This window comes from Dendroctonus ponderosae, unplaced genomic scaffold (assembly GCF_020466585.1).
Source record: "Dendroctonus ponderosae isolate FM_Combo_2020 unplaced genomic scaffold, Dpon_F_20191213v2 Dpon_F_20191213_4, whole genome shotgun sequence".
Classification (NCBI taxonomy): Eukaryota; Metazoa; Arthropoda; class Insecta; order Coleoptera; family Curculionidae; genus Dendroctonus; species Dendroctonus ponderosae.
Window position 1 is genome coordinate 14,306,735 of NW_026018611.1, and position 22,171 is coordinate 14,328,905.

At 33.9% G+C, this 22,171-nt stretch overlaps 1 protein-coding gene across 1 annotated transcript; it reads right to left on the reverse strand.

Moving 5' to 3' along the window:
• Positions 1-1,428: 1,428 nt before the first annotated feature.
• On the reverse strand, positions 1,429-13,027 carry LOC109540807 (HEAT repeat-containing protein 1). Its single transcript, XM_048665700.1, has 4 exons — positions 12,878-13,027; positions 9,597-10,754; positions 6,227-8,286; positions 1,429-3,711 (listed from the first exon to the last, which is right to left on the reverse strand). The coding sequence occupies exons 2-4, from the start codon at positions 10,745-10,747 to the stop codon at positions 1,658-1,660; spliced, it is 5,265 nt and encodes a 1,754-aa protein (XP_048521657.1). The 5' UTR covers positions 10,748-10,754; positions 12,878-13,027; the 3' UTR covers positions 1,429-1,657.
• Positions 13,028-22,171: the final 9,144 nt, after the last annotated feature.

The following is a 22,171-nucleotide window of genomic DNA, read 5'->3' on the forward strand; positions in this document are numbered from 1 at the left end:
TAAAGGGTTTTTTTGAAACCGTCTCATAAACCTGAAAAAGTGGTTCGTTTTAGCACAGAACCGATGCGGCATCGTCGAGCGCTCATCCAGTTGCAGCAGTTTCAGTAACCATTTGTCAACGGAAAATATGTTGTATGTATTTGCGCGTTGCTTTGATGATTGTGTATCACTTTTCGTTTACAATAATATGTTCAGTTCACCAGGAACCAGAGAAAATATAATAAATCTTAAAAAAATTTATTTCCTTCAAGAAACTTAGTTCGGGAGCTATATGCCCATTACCAGCAAATTAAGCAGAATGTACACTTGCATATGAGCTATGAGTAAATTAAGAGTCTAAGACATAAATGCTATCACACTTGGAATGTAAAATAACAAACGTTTTAAGCGGAATGTGCACCTACATTTAAGCAAGCTGGCCATTTTTAAATACAAATTCAGTCAGATATGAAATTAAATTTATTTGAATAGTAATAAACGTTGTAAGGTCGACATATTTTTTTTAAATTATTTTTTGGTGATTTCAAAATTAACTCGAGTAATACTTCGTCCAGGTTTGCCAAACACGCATTTCTGTTTGTTGTTATTAGATGTTAGTTGATAGTTGTTATTAAATGTTAATTCATTGTTAAATAAAAATGAGATTTTTAAACATTTTCGCATATAAACCGAATATTTTATTTAATCACTCTAGTTTTATTATTATCAGTTTTTTTGTTCTTTAAGTAGTTACTTCTGACCCATGTTTTGTTTTTGATTTTAGAATATTTCATTTTAAGTTTACCAATGTTAAGAATTAAGTTTTAAATAAAGGAAATCGTTATACATCATCACTATTTCTACTGCTAACTGAATAATCATTCTGCAATTTTAATAAAAAATTTAAAAAGTAACATGTTCCTTTTGGAATTGGAACGTTGTAACCCGTTMCAGAAAAATAACCGTTTATCACACCTCTAGTTTRGAGCAGTACTTGCGCCATACCTCAGCATCAGTGACAATCAGCCCAATCTCATCATATGTGTGTGCGAAGTTTAGAGTCGGGCGCCAKGTAYTTTACTTTGGTGAGTAATTCATTGCAATTYGCGTGTCGTTCCGCTTCCAAGAAGATAATGTGGGATGCGTTTGYTCTTGTACAACCGGCACTTTTTTAATGCCCTGGTTGAGTCTTGAGAAATTTACTTTATGCAACAGTAGGTAAATTCTAGCTCAGTTGTGTATCGTTTTATAAAACTTTCGAAGTACCCAAAATTTAACTTTCTTAAACGCATAGCTATTGATTGAAGTAACAAAATCTATTGCGTCATAAACAGGGGCATGACACAATTTTGAAATAAATTGAAAGAAAATAAATATGTCAAAAGTAAAGATTAAACTCAAACTCGTTTGACGGTTTTAGCAAATTTTATGATAAATAAAACACATCAATGCTAAAATACGTAATATATATTTTCAGTCGGCGAAAGCACTTCGGCCGCTGTATATCATACTGTAAATCACGTTAGCTTAAACTAATACTAACAGTAATGGAGTATAGCAACCTTAAAAACATCATTACATTACATTTGAGTTATTGCATTAGAACGTTTATAATATTTAGTACAAAATAGTATTAATTACTAAACAAATGGTCTAATATAATCTGCACTACTCCTAATTAGAAGTACTTTTGTAAAGGCTCACCAAGCATTTTTTCCATTTCGCGAATCGCTTTTTGACAGGCTTTCTCCACTCTTTCATCTTCGTCTTCCAACAATTCCGCTAAAAACGGGATAGTTTCCGGTAGCAGGGGCATAAAGTCTTCCTTCAACTTTGCGACAACTTCCGCTAGGCAATGTAAAGCAACAAGCCTCAATTCGGGTTTCGGATTCCGCATCTTCAACAAAACCTGATAGTTCATTTCTTTCCAGAATACATCATCGGCTAAGGCCAGCGCAAAACTGACAATAGTGGGAGTTAGTAGCTGCTCGTTTCGTTTTACCAATGCGTCAATGCCGTCAATATCTTTATCGAGTAGGTCGACCAAGGGTTGCATGATGAGCTGGAATCGATCCCTGTTAAGAGTCTTTTTGTTATCGTAAGTGAAAATAGTTTTCAAAGTTTTCAACACAAACTCCAACAACAGGACGGTTTTCTTGATGTCGTCAAAAGCATATTCGTCGATTTTGTGTATAATATTGGACATGTTGCTGAAAATGTTGCTGGCGAACAAGACAAATAATCCTTTTAGGGCCTGCCCGATTCTTTCAGAAATGTGGTAGAAAGTGATAAGGCGCTCATGATTTGTCCGGGCCCAATCATACAACTTCAAGTAGAAAGGTCTGAAACTGCTTTCGGATAGCTTTAAAGTGAACACCGTCAAGGTTTTGATCACTTGGTTTTCGATTAAATTTGCCACTTCCAGTGAGGGACTATGGTTGGATCGAAATTCTAATGCTTTCAGGAAAAGCGCAGTCAGTTCGGACATGTTCTGAGCAACGTCTATCGATTGAAAACTGACTAGTTGTTCCTCCATTATATCCATCAAAGCCACCAAAGCATTATAGTATCGTTTTGCTAGTAAGGTATTATAACATTCATCTATAACAGAAATCAAAATTCTCGCAGGTATTGTAGTGCTGAGCTTCTTTTTAATTCCGTTCAGTCGAATTATTAGGGGTTGGCATTTTGAGTCCTCGATGCAGCTGCCCCACTTGCTTAACAAAATTGAACTTTCGCAGATAAGCTTTGGCAGGTAGGGACTTAGAAATGCTGCAAAACTCTCTAGAAACTTATTAACCGCTGTTACGACGCTCAACAGTAACAAGCTATATGTTTCCTGGTACTTTTGCTTCTTAAGAATGTGAAGAAACGCGGGCATAAATGAAGCGATTGCGGCTAACCCATGAGCCCTTAAAACTGCACAAACTTCGGCCAAGCATAGAACAACTGAAGCCAAAACGTTTCCTTCCATTTTACCGGAATTTAAAATGCTTGCTACAAATTCGAGAACGGGTACAAACTTTTCCGGTTCTTCAGGTGCCAAAACTATAACGATAAGTTTCAAAGATAGCAGACCGGTTTGTATCAAAGTCTCTTGGCTTTCGTTCTCAACGATAAGCGATATCGGTTTAATTAGAATGCAAAGCTCTTTTTTGTCTTGCTCACTGAAGCTTAGTAGATTGCCTTGCAGTTTGTTGTTCAACAATTCGAGCGCTCTTTTCTTCACATTGACCATACTATGGACCAAAAGTCCTTTGATGACTAACAAAAACATCCGTGGACTTAGCAGGTCGTTGATACTATCTAATAATTCATAGCTATGATGCAAAATGGTTTTCCAGTAGAGCGACTGCGGACTATCTGCGGAGCTATCGGACACTTTTTGGATTCTTTGAATATATGACAGCACCTTGATGATTAACTCCTTATACAATGACTCGATAGAACCGTTTTCGGATTTGGAAAGTGTGGCAATTTTGACTATAAATTCCCGAGATGACAACAAGCTGGACAAGAATGTAATAATTAAATATTTGTAGTGGCGGAATTGTTTGTTGGTGTAATTGGTGCTAGGTGGAAGAGAACTTGAACCGCTGGTCGGAAGGTCGTCCTTTTCGTCTGGAAGATCGTTGACGTATTGAGCAAGCTGTACACAAGCTTGCAACGTGGTAACAGGAGAAAATTCCTGGCATAATTGCAAAGCTATTTTGGATCGTGGCGGTGCTACTCCTAGAATAAATAATTTAAATTGAAAAAAATCCAGTTTATATCGTCATCAACACAAATAATTTACAATTAAATAGATGTTAGGTGCCCTAATTAATTAATAGCAAAAATTCCATCTTTTTGTCTTAATAAATAAAAACAATAATAAAATACAGCTAAAAATACTGCGTAGACATTCAATATACCCACGACGCAACGACACCGTCTTATAAAAATAAGGTTGTTCTTGAAATAGAAATAAATTTAAATAAGGCACCCAACAATATGACCAATTAAGTTCGACTATGAAGTATATAAGCAGAGCGACCAATGAAATTGTAAAACGGCAACATTGAGTCCATCTTGACCCGATGAGGCGTCTACCGAAATACTCCAGACAACTACGGGGAGCGTATTGTATTTGCCTCCGCATTACAGAATAGACCGAAAATAAGACGCTGTGATTGGCTGGTCATGTAACGTTTAGCATGAAGAATACGACCGACGGAACGGAACTTCCATAACTGTCACAATCGCTGTCAAAAACCCGTGTCTTTGCATGGCATCAAGAATAAAGGAATCAGAAAGCTAAAAAGTGGAAAAGTCCGGAATCAAAGCCACGATCGGAATGTTTTGTGTCATTTGCAACGTCTCATCATTGTTTTCAGCAAGTGTGGTACTGTTTTCGATTCAATTTTCTTGATTTTTCCTAACTTGTGTGTGTAACTAAAGTGTATTCGCATTGAAAGGTCCCCAGGAAGAAATTTACGTGAGTTTGATGCGGTCAAAATTGTCACCTTGTTGGAAGAAGGGTATTCCCAACGTGAGATTCCCGAAGGTTGGGTGTTCATCACAACACCATTGGTCGATGTTTTCAGCGTTTTAGGGAAACCGATTGCCATGCTAGAAACTCTTTCGAACGTAAATTAATATTTTAGTTTAATACATGTATGATCTGACATGTTCTTTAAAAAACGTTAATAGGTTTTATTGCTGCTTATTTACTTTTACTTCGGTGTGGAAACGATAAAATTGTGACACAAACGTCTAAAATATCTGAGCAATAGAAACACTTTCGTATCATCGTACAAACGGATACATAGGACAGTCTTTGGACGGTTAAGAAAGATATATGGTTTTTCTACATACTTTAGAACCCAACTGCAGGGGTTATTAATATATTATCCCCATATTTTCAAATTCAAAAATAGTATTTTATAAATATTTTATAAAACACAGGGTGCCCATTACAAAAAAATGAGAAACTGTCATTTTTAAACATTGACATTTTTAAAAATAGGTTTGGGTTTCCCACTAAAAATGTTGACAATACAGATACTATGTAAATCTTTTATTTCAACAACTTTTTCATAACTTTTGAAATAATCTTTGCAGTGGCGTGCTAAGATAGACGGGAAGACCCTGTACATACCTATCTATAAACCGAGCGGGGGCGAATTATAGATATCATTTATTAAAAATATAAAACTCGAAAATGTCAAAATTTGACAGTCACTTTTTCTTGAATAAAACACTATATATTTTTAGACATACTAATAGGATTTTTTTTGCCAAATTTTMCAAAATAYATATTTTGCCAATATTTATATKAGCCGTTTTTCCTAAATTAATTTTTATATTAACCGTTTCAAAACTGATAAATAKCAACAAATTAAWGTAACCTAGAAATTCGACAAGACGCTCCCTCCACCCCGTAACGTTCGCCTGGTAGCACTTTTTTCAATGAAATGTTGATATCTCGATTGGACGAGCGGGTCCAATCCAATAGCCCCCAAATAGCCCCGACGTAGCGCCTCTTGATTGTTTCCTCTAGGGTTATTTAATAGTATATTACATAATAAGAGTTGTAAGTAAGGAGCACTTTACGTACGAATGCAAAAGTTGCGCACGATGTCGCGAAGCGGCGAGTCAGTAATTCCTGAGTACGTAATTGCGTCGAATTATGTACCATACTTTACCTACGACCGTAATAACTTGCTAAAACTGAAGCTTGCTGTTGACAGCAGCCCAGAATTACAAATTAAAACGTCATACGTTAATAAACAAAAATTCAATATTATGTACATTTTCCCGAAAAGTTTTGAAGTTTGCAGACAAAATCTTGGTCTTCTTGCTTTTAGAACCATCAGACCCACTTTTCAGTGGAGTAAGTAATTTTCGATACAAGTTACAACGTTTATATTGTGTGAATTATGACAGAACTGTGCGTTTGGTTTGCAATGCGTAAAATGGAACTTACTTAGATGGTAGGTAGTGTGTTTTATACTACCTTCAGTAGTGGTCGTAGGCAAAGAATATTGTGTATGAGACTCTAGTTAGACGCCTTAAAAAAATGATGCAATTAACGAAATTAATATTAATCATAACCAATAAATTCAAAACGTTATGTTATAGATAAAATTGTTAAATGCACCGCAGTAAGAAATAAMATTTTTAAATTCACAACGTTGCSCGCTTTTCAGAGCGTGCAACGTTTACAGAATATTACAATGCAGGTAGATGGAAATACAGAACTCACCCTTTTCAATTTTAGTTTTCTCTCTAGACGCTTGGAGAACATCTGCTTCCATCACAAATAACAAGAACAAATACAAGTTCTCATTCACGTTGACGTTGGTGAGAAGCTTTGTGTATAGTGGTATCCTTCTGTGCTCAGGTACGTCCAACAAAGCGTCAATAAATACTCTCAAAACATCAGATATGGTTGTCACTTGTTTTGCATCAACCAAAATTGGTATGATTGTATCCACAATTTTCGAAATTATTTCAAAACTGTAAGCGTCATCATGCCGAATCAATGTGGTACCCATGAAAGTGAATACTGCCATAACGTGGTGAAGTACATCTTTAGGTACTATTTTGGCTGCATGTGCCAGCACTAACAGGGCATGATAGTGTGTTTGTGGATTCTGAGAGGCTCGAATACACTGGATCACTAATTCTATATTGAAGTCACTTTCTGACACATAATTCTCATCTACATTGCTGCAAATTAGTAGTACTAGGGCAAGCGTTAGTTGCTTTGGATACTCCACTACAGCTTGCTCCTCAAAGTCCAGACACTTTTTGAGTACATCAAATAAAATCGGTAAAAGAACCTGAGGGTTCTTTATCTTTTTCTTGCTCTGTATAAACTCCAGTAAGCTTACTCCTTTCTTCCATGCCACCGAGTCTAGAATATCAACTGTAGGCGTAACAAGTCCTCGCCTGTTTCTTCCTTTTGAACTATTAATTGAAGTCATTTGCACTAAGATTTTGGATATAATTTTCGCATTTAAGTCCAGATGCTTAAACAGCTTACTGGATAGTGAAATAAATTCCGGTTCTTCGCATAAGGCCACTTGTTCACATACCAAGTCCAACAGGTTTTCTAATACATCTTCTGGAAGTACCGCGGAGACGTCTCGTGAGAGTTGGTTCAGCATACAATTTGGCAAATATATTTTTTCTTCGTCAATAATGACAATACGTTTTTGATTCAGAACAAAAACTACAAAATGCCAAATTGGAGAATTCTGAGACATTTGGGCCATAACGTTCGAATCTAGTCGCCTAACAATATTTGTCAGTATTTTTAAGTCGCACTGATCGAGTGTCTTGTTCTCAAACAGCTTCACGAAGTGTTCACAAAGCGTTTGGACAATATCGAACTTCTTTACTTCGGATAGACAATTTAAAATTCCCCACTTGACATACATAGGGGTATCATTACTACAAATTGTTTCCATTAATTGATTCAAATTAACTGCTGCTTTGTTTGAACTACTCGTTCTGTGAGCTAAAATGTCTGTTAACAATAAACCAACTTGCGCATTATCAGCCAGTATTCGTTCTTGCTGGTTCGAGAGTTGCTGAAGCAGCCATTTATGCGTTGTATCGAATTGTTCAATTATATCGAACACCAATTTTCGTATAGTTGGGTCTCTGTTGGAGAGCATGATTAACACATAAATGCCATTAAGACAAGTTTCTGGCTTGTCTCGCAGTACATAACGTAAAATTTTACAAATTGTGACAGGTTCAAAACAGCCAGCGATGCAAATGTTCAAGGCTATGTTTCCATCTGTGGAGATTTTCGCTAAAAATACCTCAAATATACTTTTAAACTTTGCATCACTGAAACTCAAATTAATCAACTCGGTAAAGAAATCTGAATACTGAATTGCGTCTAACGAACACCAGTTTTGTCCGGAATCAAACGTTTTAGAAAGTATTGAATCCAGGCATTGCAATATCCCCTTTGTAACTGTTCGGAGATTATATCTGTTCAGCTCTTGCGATATTTCACGAATGAGCAAATACAGATCCCTCACTGGCAGTATGTCAATTCGCTTAGATATATCTCTTAGTGTTTCTTTGTCTCGTTTAACAGAATACTGTTTTGGCTTGGTAGAAATTGCTTCATTTACTTCTTCAAGAAGCGACAGTACAATATTTCTCTTACTCTCTGGAATATCCTTCAAAGCCTCATCGAACTGTACCTTATATTTTAGTTGGAGTTGCTTGATAATGTCCTGCAACCAGCTAGTGGGGCAATTCTTCGCTAGATCTTCACTGTCGACTTTGTTGAGTACCAAACTAAAATAAGTATTTAAATTAGTCGATCTGTAATATACAGGGTGTCCGTTTTAGGAGCTCAACCATGAGAATCTCAGTAACCATACTAGAAACGAGATTGATTAAAGTAGCGCAGTCTAGAGCTTACTAAAATGCTCATTGAAAATTAAAAAAAGAAGAGATATCCGGAAAAAGTTTTTATTTTTTCCTTAGCTTATTTGACGCAGAAATTTAAAATGAATAATGCTTCAGCATTGCAGCTTTTTCTCTTCTAAAACGTGGCGATGTTGTATTTAAAATGCGACTTATGGATTCTTGACAACCATCATCAACTTTGTTTTTTCTTATAAGCTCATCTTGGATTTTTACATGTTTCGATTCAGCTTTTTTTCTGATTACGATGATGTATCACATGTTAAGATTCAGTCGTGCTGTTTGGTGAAAATAGCAAAACTGCTGTTTTTCATAGAGTGCTTTGGAATAACAACCACGCTTTTGTTTGATCAACATATTTTAGACAGTGACTGAGTAGAATAAAAAAGAGAAAACACTGCATTATAAATTTACATAAGATGAAACTAAACTTTGAGAAACCAGTAAATTTAGAAAATTGCAAGAGGTGCGCGAAGAATTCACCTTCCACTTGCAAGCACAGATCAATGCGTCTTCTTGAATTTTCTATTGAACTTAAATCAAATCCCTTCTTCTAATTTTGGTCTTTAAGGTTGTGATGATCTCCCTTCGCAAGTCATTAATATTGGTGATACAGACACTGTCTAAAATATGTTGATCAAACAAAACTGTGGGTGTTATTCCAARGCACTCTATGCAAAACAACAGTTTTGTTATTTTCACCAAACAGCAAGACTGAACCTTAACATGTGATACATCATCGTAATCAGAAAAAAAGCTGAATTGAAACATCCAAATCCCAAATCCAAGATGGGCTTATAAGAAAAAACAAAGTTGATGATGGTTGTCAAGAATCCATAAGTCGCATTTTAAAAACAACATCACCACGTTGTAGAAGAGAAAAAGTTGTAATGATTACAACTATTACTCATTTGAAATTTCCGCGTCAAATAAGCTAAGGATAAATAAAAATTTTTTTGGAATTTTGATTTTTTCCGGACATCTCCGAAAGCAGCAGACATTTTAAAAATTCTCCATGAGCATTTTATTATGCTCTAGACTACGCAACTTTACCCAATTTAACCAATCGCGCATCTAGTATGGTTACCAAGATCCCCATGGTTGAGCTCCAAAAACGGACATACTGTATTACATTTTGTAACATATATGTCTTATATGTAACATATTTTATCACTTACCCTAGCACATCAGAAATAAAACTGCCATCAAATTCTAATTGCTTCACAATTTCCAAAATCATTTCCTGAATTTCAGCTTGATATTCCTCCCCTTCATAATTTAGAGCATTTCGCAGAAGAACCCTAAGGAATGGATACACATAATTTCCATTGGAGTGCAGATAAGATAGGCATTCCACCAGCCAATTCGTTTTGGCAAAGTTAGCTAGCGCGTCAGAACTTAAAACTTCAAATTGCGGCTGCAGCTGGTATATCAATACCAGCGATAAAGTGTTTTCCAATTTTAAAGATGGGCACTTTAATTCTGAAAGAGTGTTCACAAATCTACTTAACAATTTCTCTGTTACAGAGCATTTGGATAACAGCCTGGCAGTAATAACCAATGCAGCAGATGCAAAATCAGGTATGGATGATTTTATCCCTTTTGTAATAAACGGGAGCAGCTCTGTGATGAAAGGTTCCTGAATTTCCGGGGAAAATTCGATAGCTCCACAAAATACCGTTGAGTAGAAGTTAAAATACATCGTCAAAACATTGCTTTGATGAGTCTTTAGCAGTTGGGTCAAAAATTTGATCATCAACTTTACAAGTTGGAAGTTTGATAATGCTTGATGAAATAAATTGGATGTCGGTACAGTCATGTTAGACTTATGTACGGTTTTCAAGAAATAAAACGGGTCACTGACATTTTGAAATCGGCAGGTTTGTATAATCCTACAGAAAATCTTTGAATTGTAATGTGGCAATACTGCCAATAGCAGATCGGTCTTGTTATTCTCATTGATACGGTAGCGGTTAAACAGCCACTCCAAAGCCTTCTGTGCTGGATTTAGCAGTATATAGGGAGCGACCAAAACCAGAAACTTCCTTATTTTCTTGTTTAGCTTCTTATTGTCCTCCTTAGAATGCACGTATCTATCAAAATGCTTTGACGAATTGTGAAAAAGCGTTTGCAAGAATGGTTTGAAATTCTCATTCCTTGCTATTAGCTGATGTAACCCTTCTAATCCAATTTCATAGATTACTTCGCTGCTGATCGATGCAGCCTCTTTAGGATCAAACAAAAGCGTCGATCGTTTCTTGTCATTAATTAAGACGTCAGTGGCTGGGGTGGCCAGCTTCTGAAGCTGAGCAGCTAATGATGTAGACATCGTTGATCTGCAAAKAAATAACACCACATTCAAACTTTGTGGTCGATAATATACAGGGATGTTGTTCGTCATTCGGAAGAATATTAGGATAGTTATTATGATAAACTTAAGACGAGACTTAGATTATAAGACGGTGCTACATTTTTCTAAATTATTCTTTACCCCGCGCGGAAATTGAAACTAACGGTCATTGTATGTATTCGCGTTGATAAAGGCGGATTGTAGGTTAGCGTCATTCCTCTCAAAAAATTGCCTGAGGGTGTTTAGAGAGTACAGACAATTTTATAAAACTTGATATTTACCCGATAATGCGAAAAGGTTGAACTCAGTCATGTCATCTACTTAATCATGATACTAAAACTAACAAGATAAGCCCACGCTAAGAATAAGCAAGTTTGCGAAGCTTGGATTCACAGATGTTATCAGAAATTTAAATTTAATGTTAATGTTAATTATTTAAATATTAAACTTAGTAGTTGGCAACGCCGGACGCCGCTTAGTTAGGGTAAATGACGGAGAGGTGGCGAGCCTATATAAAAGGTGGATCTCACCCCCATTTTGTGATGACTTTTGTACCTAGCTCCTAACAAGGAGCCTGCCTGTTTTCACAAATACATACAGTTGAATAATACAAGTGGCTTCTTATCCAAAAATACCCACGGCTTGCTGACCCAGCCAAAAATAAGTGTTGGAGCTAGCACCTAAACAGTTAAAACGCCAGAACATGTTCCAAGCACTATWCGGTTGATGATTATTGTCTCAAGGAAAAACTTTTGAATCTACCCGAGTCTAAATGGAAACTAAAACCTGATGAACGGAGTGTTCAAATGTAGGAACCATAACTGATACACCAAATGTTGTAATGCGAAATGAAGCTGCCATCTTAAGTGTGAAGACAAGTGTGAAGAAATTTACAAAAGAATGAAATATTTTTAGGATTCGTCGCAATTTTTTGAGAAGGCTCAATTTGTGTATTAAGGAAAATGGACAACACTTTAAAAGTTTGCTATGAACATTTAAAAACTGTATTACAAAATCTAATAACACTTATTCCCTTATTAAATATTTAATAAACAATAATTAATTCAAAGTGCACTTGTTTCCATGGCACGCTCTGTTAAAACGTTGGAAATAATTTGACGTGCGTTATTACTTACGCCGTGCAAGACAATTTTAAAAGTAGATTTTCTCGAGAATGGCTCATTTTAGAGAGATGTGACAAGTAAACCTTTTTTACGTAATTTTGAATGCTCTTTATTTTTTTGAAATCATACATAGCAAAAAGTGGAAAATAAAAAAGTTTAGGTTATTAAGTAGGTGTTATCGGTGAGTTCAACTCTTCAGCATTAACCGATAAATCTCAACTTTTGAACAATAATACAAATGATCATAAGTAATAAGTGTGCCAACCTTGAAAACAATCGGATAACCAACAAAAAGTTATTTCAAAAATAACATTTTTTTAAATTTAACTTTAAGGCCGTTAATATTGAGTTTTAGCAAAAGTATTGAACTTGTCACACTCATTTTCACTGTAAATTTGCCTTGTTAAGTGTTCGTCGCATCTTTTCCAGACACTTGTGTAAGTATAATTCAAACAGATGCAATTTTTGGAGAACGGTTTTTCTGCATTACGTGAAGTAAATTTTTACATGATATTTATTATTACTTAGAACATGATTTTAAAAAGTTTGAAAGTGTTTTTTTCCGCAAATTTATGGACGTTCCGCATTTTTATTCACTGAAACTGCAAAAGAAAGCGAAACTCGGGCAGACATAACGTACATGAGTAACAATCATCCATCCAGAGAAATGCTAATACTTGCTACTGTAATAATGAGTAATGTTAAAGACAAGAATTACTCTTACAAACGTTTCGAAACACCATCATAAGCAAATTGAGATTATATTAGAATTTCATGATTAAGATGCAGGGGCAACGTCATATATCGAGAGAAAATAAAAGAGATGCATATTCTTCGACTAATATTGAACATTTCCCACGTTTTCTCACTAAATGGAAGTATTTTTTGAATGCCATGCCGGTGTTCAACGTGTTGAATAATTACATTATTGCACTTAAAGGTATTTATTAACTTTGTATAACGTTCTAAATGTTAATAAACGTACCAAGGTTTTCCGGTGTTGTTCAAATGTGAAGAGTTACTAATTTTACATAAAACCACTTTCAACTTATATAGACTCAACATTCCCTACTGAACACAGTACCAAATCGAAAAGGTAAAAATATTTGTGGTTATGTTAGCAGTTAGCATGCACTCTTCTCACGGGAAAGTCTACTGGACTGGTCTTCTCTTCTAATCGTTGAATGCTAGCCTGTTTTTCTCTATCACATCGTTGCCAAGACAACACAGAATAGAGTACTGATGGCAATATGGACATATTGTTTTATTGGCAGAAACCGGGCTTATTAGATAGGTGGAAAACATTTAATTGTTTTTGTTTTAAAAGTTATTGAAGACTGAAATGTTAGAAAAAAAAATATAAAGTACTTTAATTACTAATAAAAGTAATTTTCGATTGAATTTGTTTGAAGGTATCAAATAATTGCATGCGAATGTTAATATCGAAGAAAACCTAATTTAAATATGCATATGAATAATGAAATGTGTGAATACATAAATAATGATGTATTAGAATTGATGTTGTTCGCTATGTTGCTTGTTCGTTTTCAAATATTTCTCAGCAATATTAGACTACATATTTTTTTAAATATTTCTCAGTCGTCAATTGTGCACTACGTTTTCAAAGAATTGTTTTATAACCTAATCGACTTCATTTCCCGTCTGATTTCAAAGTTTTTACTATTAGTTGAGAGAGCAATAAAAACTCTACAATATGTGATATAACAGCAATCTTAATCATTTTCAAAAAATCCGCTGTTCAAAAAAAAATTTTTGTTTTAATTTTTTACAACAATTTGAAATACTACCATCAAGTTATTTTACGCGCATTCGAAAGTACATAAAAAATGAACCAAACCGCAAAAACCGCATCTTAAAATAATTTCTGGAATCGATTTAATACTTGAAAATAATAAAGGTTGCCTAATTCAAATAATTAAAATAGGCTTTGAAAGAAAAAATTTTGGTTTATTTTGTTGTTGTTTTATTTTTCCCACTATTTTCAAAGTTACTAGATGGTTCACTTATAGGGACAATTTCTGTATAAAATCGACTTTTTAAAATACCGTTTGCAATTACGCCATCTAGTGGTCATCTGAGAAATTTCAAAATAATTTTGAGAATTTTTTTTTTCTCAAGTTTGTTATCAAAATTTTTTCCGATCGCTCTACAACATATACTTTTCAAGATACAGCCGCTTACCATCCTTATTGCGACACCCTGTTTAAACAATCCTTATTTCTAGAAGGCTATCTATCCAATAGCTCGTTTGAAAGCTCTTTCAAAAATGAATTACTACTCAGTAATACACATAATGTTACCTTTAGAAAAGTAGTTACCGACTAAAGAAAATCAGTAAAACGAAAAAAATTAAAAAGATTGCAACATGCAACTTTAATAAATCTTATTAAATGCCAGTTATAATGGTAATTTTGGAAGCAAGTAGACGGAATAAATGCAGTAGCAGTTCAAGCACGTTGTAGCAGCACAAGAACAAGTTGTTTCTCTGTTAACTAGTTGTTTTTCTTATTGAAAATAGATGAAAAAATAACCCAAACAACTTCTGGCAGCGTAAAACCGTTCCAGTTTTGCTCTGTTATTGTTTAGAAACGATCCAAATATATGTTAGTATTCATATTAACTCATAATGTTCCTCAGATATAGTCACTACAAATTTTACAATTTGCATGCAGTTGTAATTCACTTTATATTTCCCAAATACTTTAATGATCTAATTCTGTAATAAGTGTTTCATACATAGATTGATGAATTTAATAACTACTTTCCATTAGAAGCCCCATGCTCTCCCATAGTATGAGATCATTTCTAAACTTGAGTTTCCCAAAGCTTTCAAATTTAATTATAATAGGATAGAGGGGAGATAGAATATCGATAAAATGGGCCACCTTGTGTTTGGAGAAAAACCAATAATGGTGTTTCTTCGTTTCTAAATAAAATTAGAGTCTGTTCACAGAACTTCACACAACTGAACACACACAAAACTGAATTTGATCTTATTAAGGATATTGGAGAGTAGACGAGAGGACTTAAGGATATTGAGATCGAATTTATGTTTTTTGTTGGCTTATTTAAATAATATTTAAAATGTGTAAATATTCTGTTCGACTAAAATTTTGTTCAAATAATTGTTTAAACAGTATCAAGTTACTATTTTCGGATAGATCACTGTTTTGTTGACGCTAAAAACACTCTCTCTTACAGAGTAAACTATCTGATCTGAATAAGCCAAAACGCCTGCCTATTTACACAAACAATGGTTTCAACGCCAATTCGGCTTTACAAATTTGCTACATAATTAAAATCATTTTATTCATTTGTTTATTTATTCAGTTTTGCGTAGCATTTGAATGCATGAAGTTTGTGTAGAAATTGTTATCATCAGATAATACACAGTTTTAGCTCCTTTGCTCTTCCATGCGTGATTTAATAACTGGGGTTTTCGACATAATTTCCTTTATTTTGCGATGTACTGTTTTTGCGTAATCTGGGTTTTTCGCTTCCGACAAAATTAACTGAATTCTTCGTCTAAACGTAAGATACAAATTGGCTTTATGCGGCCCGTTTTCGCGGTTATGCAATCCAAGCACCGCAACGAATGTTGATTGTTTAGATTTTCCGAAACATTAATTTTTGATCTTGCAACGTTCTTCAATTTAATGTGAAACAACTGAAAGCAGTTGCAGAAAGTGCAAAATTTGGATTCATCAACTACGACCAAGTAATTAGTACATATACGTTTTGTCAAATAGACGAAAACTTACCTTATTAAACCTTACATCTTATTAAATAGAAAGAAGGCCAGCGGAAGTAAGTCTGGTAATTAGACGCAATTCAAAAGGGCATCCAAAGCACAAAAGTCCTAATCAATATTAATTGCTGTGCTAATTTCGTCTTAGCTGAATGTAGCATTTTTGTACTGTTAGTAAGACTAGTAACATCGATTTCAAACTAATTATAATTAGTTTGAAATCTATAGAATTGTTGAATCTATAGATTATCGAAATTTTGGGGTATTTATGTATTTACATTTTTGAGGGGGTATATTATGATTTTTTGAAAACCATCTAATGTCCGATTTGCATATTTTAACCAATGTTAAGTATTCGGTGAAAGAGGCGTGAAGATGTTTGGGTTTATCGGTGAATATGTACAGTGGCAAAAATGTAAACATTATTTTTCTTGAGCCAACGTTTCGGATACATTTAATCCTCAGAAAGCTCAAGAACTACATGGCAACCAGGCGCAAGATAATGCCGAACTTACCGAAAGCTGCATGGGGTCACCTGGACAGAAATAATAAAATGTGTTTAGTGCAACAGGCAATTCGTATAAAGAAATGTTAGCAAAAGAATAACAAAAGTAAAAATCCGTAAAAATCCATAAAACTTCAGTTGACATTAGAAAAAGTATTCAGTTCAAACTAAGGGATCTTTAGTTTAGAAGTCATTCTTACCAGCTTTCGCCTAGCTGGCGCCCCATCTTTCATTTTCTGTCCATTAATCATCTTCCACACGGCACTTGAACAATCAATAAAAATCTACTCCAAAGAGAAAACGCGATACGAAGAACACCCGAGCATTGCAAAGCTGTAAGAAAACTTAAATTAGTAAAGTGAGACATTTCAAAAAGTGACTTGCTGAACCTGAAACACATTAGATCCTAGCAAAATGAGTAATAAATACAATACGATATGAATAGTTCAAAGCTGCAAGTAGGTAAATACCTTAATTAGAAGTTAAGATATTTTAAATATTTAGTTTGACTTTTTCACAACGTAGCTTGCAAAGAGGGAATTATTTAAATAAGTAATAAATATCCTAAAATGTGAACGGTTCAAGGCTGCAAGAAAATGTTTTTATTAGTAACTAGAAATATTTTAAAAAGTTACGTGTCTTGCATGAAAAATATTGTATGTTAGCAAAATAAGTACCTACAAAATAAAATTAATCATAAAAAGTTCGGAGCTGCAATAAAAAAAGTTTTACTGGTAAATAAAAACAATTTAAAGAGTTACCTGTTGTACCTGAAATAAATTGTCTGTTAGGATTATAAGAAGCAAAATAATACAACATAACATAAATAGTTTGATGTTGTAAGAAAAAATCTGCGCTCTTAGTAATAAAATTAATATTTTAAAAACTTACCTAGCATTCATAAAAAAGAGGACACTAAAATTTCCACAAACCGCAATAATAATTTCTTAAAAACTGCACGGTAAATTTTGCACAAAACATAATGTAAACTCCGCCAAAGCCGCTACCTAAAATGGGCGAAGCTAACTACGCATGCGAGCGGCATAAATGTTGCTAGTAGAGACTACAACCCTGATCGCCATCTACTACTACAAAGTAAATAGCCCTACGGATCCAGACCGCTAAAATTGCGTAAAAACTTTTCCTTGAAAAACTCATTGCCATTAAGTGGAGTAAATTTAGATCAACATCCGCATCGTCTGGTTTCATATATTAATTTGAAAAAACAACGTGAAATCTAAATAGGTTTGACAGGATCACTGGAGCCTCATAGGGCGCTAACTGATAGACCATCAAAAATAGTTAAAATAGTTCCACCTATATCTTTAGGCTCTTTGATCTGGATTTTGGGGATTTTTTGCATTTGAAGACAACAAAAAGTTTAATTTACCACAGGAAAACACAAATCCGAGGCGTATTCATCAGCGAACGCTAATGTTGATTGTTTTAGATAAACATGAATTATGCTATCGCGACTTCAAATAAAATTCAAGCTGTGCTCACAAACGAATACCCTTATATTACATTAAATTTGTAACGGTTTGGTAAAAACTGTCTCTGCGGATAAGCATCTCTATTAACAATACAAGAACTGTTTAATTTTTAGTAAAATTCTATTATTAATTATAAAATAAAATAATATCAAATCAAATTATCTTGAATGTACTTCAAAAGCGTAGTTCTCAGCAGAACAACACGAATTTTACATTTAAATTGTAAAATTCGATGATTTGCAGAATTGTAGCAAAATTTATTAATTAACGTATAATATCTGACTTTAAATTAATTTCACAGAAGCAAAGTTTGGAAAATTTAAAAAATACAAGAATAACATAAAACACAAATTAACAATTTTGCACTAAAAGCTCTAGACCTACATGGCAACCAGGGGTAAATTAACGCCAAACTTACCGAAAGCTGCATCGTGCCACCTGGAAGGAAAGAATAAAATGTATTTAGTACAACAGACATCTGTCTAAAGCAATGTTATAACAAATCAGAGAATCAAATAATAACAAATGTAAGAACAAATGTAAGAATTATTAAAACTTCAGTTGCCATTGTAAAAAGTACTCAGTCCAAACTAAGTGATTTATAGTACAGAAATCATTATTACCAGCTTTCAGCAAGCAGGCGCCCCATCCTCCATTTTCTGCCCATTAGTCATCGTCCAAACGGCACTTAAACACTCAATAAAAATCTACTCCGAAGAAAAAACTGAAATCCTGCAGTTCGCGGGCAGAATAAACTACCACACTTGCTTTCGAAAGTTCGGATTTAAGAACGCGATTCACACGACACGAGGAACATCCTGCACGAGGAGCATTGCAAAGCTGTAAGAAAACTTTAATTAGTAAAGTGAGACATTTCAAACAGTGACTTGCTGAACTTGAAAAAAACGATATCATAGCAAGATGAGTAATAAATGCAATACGATTTGAATAGTAAAGCTGCAAGTACCTTAATTAGAAGTTTAAAGATGTTTAAAAAATGTAGTTTGCCTTAGTCACAACGTATAATTATTAAAATAAGTAATACACATTCTAAAGATTAACGGTTCAAAGCCTAAAAAAATGTTCTTAGTAGTAAGTAGAAAATTTTAAAAAGTTACTAGTTTTAAATGAAAATAATTGTATGTTAAGAAGTGCTTGAGTAGCAAAAAAATTATCTAAATGATATAATTAATTAGAAAAAGTTCAAAGCGTTTTATTGGTAAATAAAAACATGTTAAACAGTTATCTGTTGTACGCGAAATAAATTGTATGTTAGGATAGGAACTGACAAAATAATATATTAAAATATTTTTATATAAACTGCTCAACAAAATAAACGTTACATGTCAAAATTGGCCCTAACTTTCGGACATGATAAATTCTGACTGCTGCGAGGTATTTGATTTCTGTTTGAAGTGTTGTGTAGTACAATTCCTTTTCTATCCGTTCGTGTTTCGACAAAAAATTAGTGCTTCAGATACAGTTTGTACAGGGTGGCAAATGTAGCAATGCAAAATTTGTGAAAGTTTGGCATGCTCCCAATAAAGATATATCATGTATCAAAACGATTTTTCATTTTTTCCCATCCTTTTTACTTTCGGGGTGATTTAAAAAAAATCGACTTTTTGGTCTTGCCTCATTAGGCACATTTACAGGTGAGCATGGCGCTTATTCTCTTTCGAGAACTTGCAATTGTAATTTAGTTCCTTCACCAGTCAATCTTAAATCATGTCAAGCATAGATCATCGTAAACGGTTCAGAATTAACGGATTGTTTAAAAATTAATTTAACTCTAATTCAAGTCTTCAGTCTACCATAATACCAAATTTCGGGGCAATTCCGATTGGGTCACTTTTAATGCAATACCGTGGATTGAATTTTTATCTTTAGTCGACGATCATACTTGTTCTTCTTACATGACCGTTTAGCTTCAACGGCAGCTGTAGATTTTGAAAATCGGCCCAAGAGGAAAATTGTTATCACTGCAATACTAAAAATTCAATTTTTTGATATCACCCCGTAAATAAAAAGATAGAAAAAAATCGTTTTGAGATATGAGGTCTATCTTTATGCCTTTGATGTTGAAATCCAACAAATATTTTTTTTGCTCAATTGGGAGCATGTCAAACTTTTACAGTTTACATACACGGTGATTCAAAATTGGCGTCATTCCTTTTAAGGGGTGATAGAGGCTCCCTTGGGGAATACGAAAAAAATATAAAAAAAAAATTTCTTTAAGTATTAACAGATAAGATATTAACAGTTGAAAATCGAATTTTATCTTTGTTATTAAGCATTATTTTAAAATTGTCCCATGTTTAATTGGTAGCATATTGGAATACTTAAGCATTCAAAAAGAAAAATTACGATCTTTGCTTCAAATTGCGAAAATTTTTGATATCAAAAAAGTTCTCTTCTACAGGTGAGGTGAACTCTCGGATAAGCCTTTTGCAAGTATTTATCTTTTAACTTCGTGAAGATTGTGATATTTTGTGGAAAACTGACCTAAAGCGCTGCTCCATATTCCAACCAGGTCATAATTTATGCATGTTTTAGTGAAATCGCATCATTAAACCAACTGAATACAAAATGTTATTTTTGATACGAGCTGATTTATATTTTTATGAAACTCTGGATTGTTACAGCTTGCTATTAAAATTTACCAGTTTCCGGAAAAATCCGGTTTTCATTGAGCATAAAAAGCCTATTGCTCGGCTGATCTTCGGGATGGGGTCACAGAATGTAGAAACCTGGTAAGATAGATTTCTCATATACACGGTGTCCGAAAAAACACTTGGCTTCGGCTGGCGGACGATTTTTGAGAGCGAACAGATATTTCACGGTTTTTTTACATTCCAATTTCAATGGAGCTTAGAATTATTTTCTGTACACTAAACATCTTTTTTTTTCCAGGTGACACAATGCAGCTTTCGGTAAGTTTGGCTTTACAGTTGCCCTGGAAGATCGCTTTTGGATATTTTTGACTTGTATTTTACTATATTATTGCATGTAATATTTATGCTACGAGGAAAGACGAGAAAATATCTGGTTTCTGTATTGCGTTACAGATATTGCTGTGTACAGCAAACATGTAACGCAATAAAGCAAGTTATCATAATAACTTGCTTTATAGCCTTTAAAGTGTATTTTTGACTTATTATCAAGAACATCCACACTTATTTCCATTTAAGGACTTTGTTAATATAAGCACTGGAATAATTTACTCATAATCCAAACACCGGGCTTACGATATGAATTTTTTTTTTCAAAATATCATAAATTTAGCTTTTTTTATTCGTTTTATGCGTTGACGTTATAAACAATGTATAAACATACGAAATAGGTTTTTGCTAGTCGTAAGAGAAATAAGCAAAGTGCCGAAAATGATTTCTATGGTGGTACATATGCGCATGCTAGTTGACAACTCTTCTAAGTCTTTTAATTGTTTACGTTCTATATCAAATACGTTAGTAAGTTTTGCATAAAATTTGTATTAAATATATATTTTTAAGTATTTTATACGTAGTTTATCAATTTTCAAACTCAACTAACTCAAACTAACCAATACTAATAAGAAATAATCCAAATACCTACATCTACATAATGTCTTCTAAATACTGTAATATACATGTGGCCACATGCATTCAAATGATGATTTCCTGTTGATAACGCACTGTGTCGCGGATTGTGAAAGAAAGTTGTTTTATATAGTGGAGAAGTGACGAACTGTGAACTTTCGAGCGTCAGAAATTTATTGAATAGGGCATTTTTTTTGAAGAAACACCACTAAGAAAGTGTTAGTTACGGGAACTTTGACAGTAAAAGTACATTTTTTCCATCAAACTCCAAAAGGATTCAAACTAGCTTATTTGTAAGAAAAACACCATGACACCAACAAATTGTCTAACATGACAATAAAAAGTGTAGTTCAGAGTAGATCACACTGGTTATACATTCACATTTAAAATTTTCAAGTAAGAAGCTTCTACAGTAGAAAACCTGGCTAGTTAAAGTTGAATAAATGACAGCAAAATATTTCGGGCTTGATACATCAATCGATCCCTATTGAAAATACAAAATCCGTTTAAATTAGAGTATAATTATTATATTTTTTTTATAACAACGCAATCCTTCTTACACGAGATTAAAAAGTGTACTTCACAGTAGAACAAACTGGCTTTATATTCACATTTTAAATTTTCAAGTTAAAAACTGTAGTAGTCAACAGTAGAAAACCTGGCAAGTTAATGATGAAACAATGAGTGAACATTATTTTCAATTAAAAAAATTAAGCCGAATTTTTGAGTATCCAAAAACAGTTTGAACTATATACATATATGGTATAAATCACAGAGGAAAGTCAGTAAAAAATAACAAAAATTACATAATGCAACAAATTGTGAGAGTTAAAATACGCACAGAACAGTCTCTTGAAGAAAAGACTGCAAATTTGAAAATAAAAAAACGGAACTCGAGCGGGAATCGAGAATTTCCCTCATCGTTCGTCGGTGA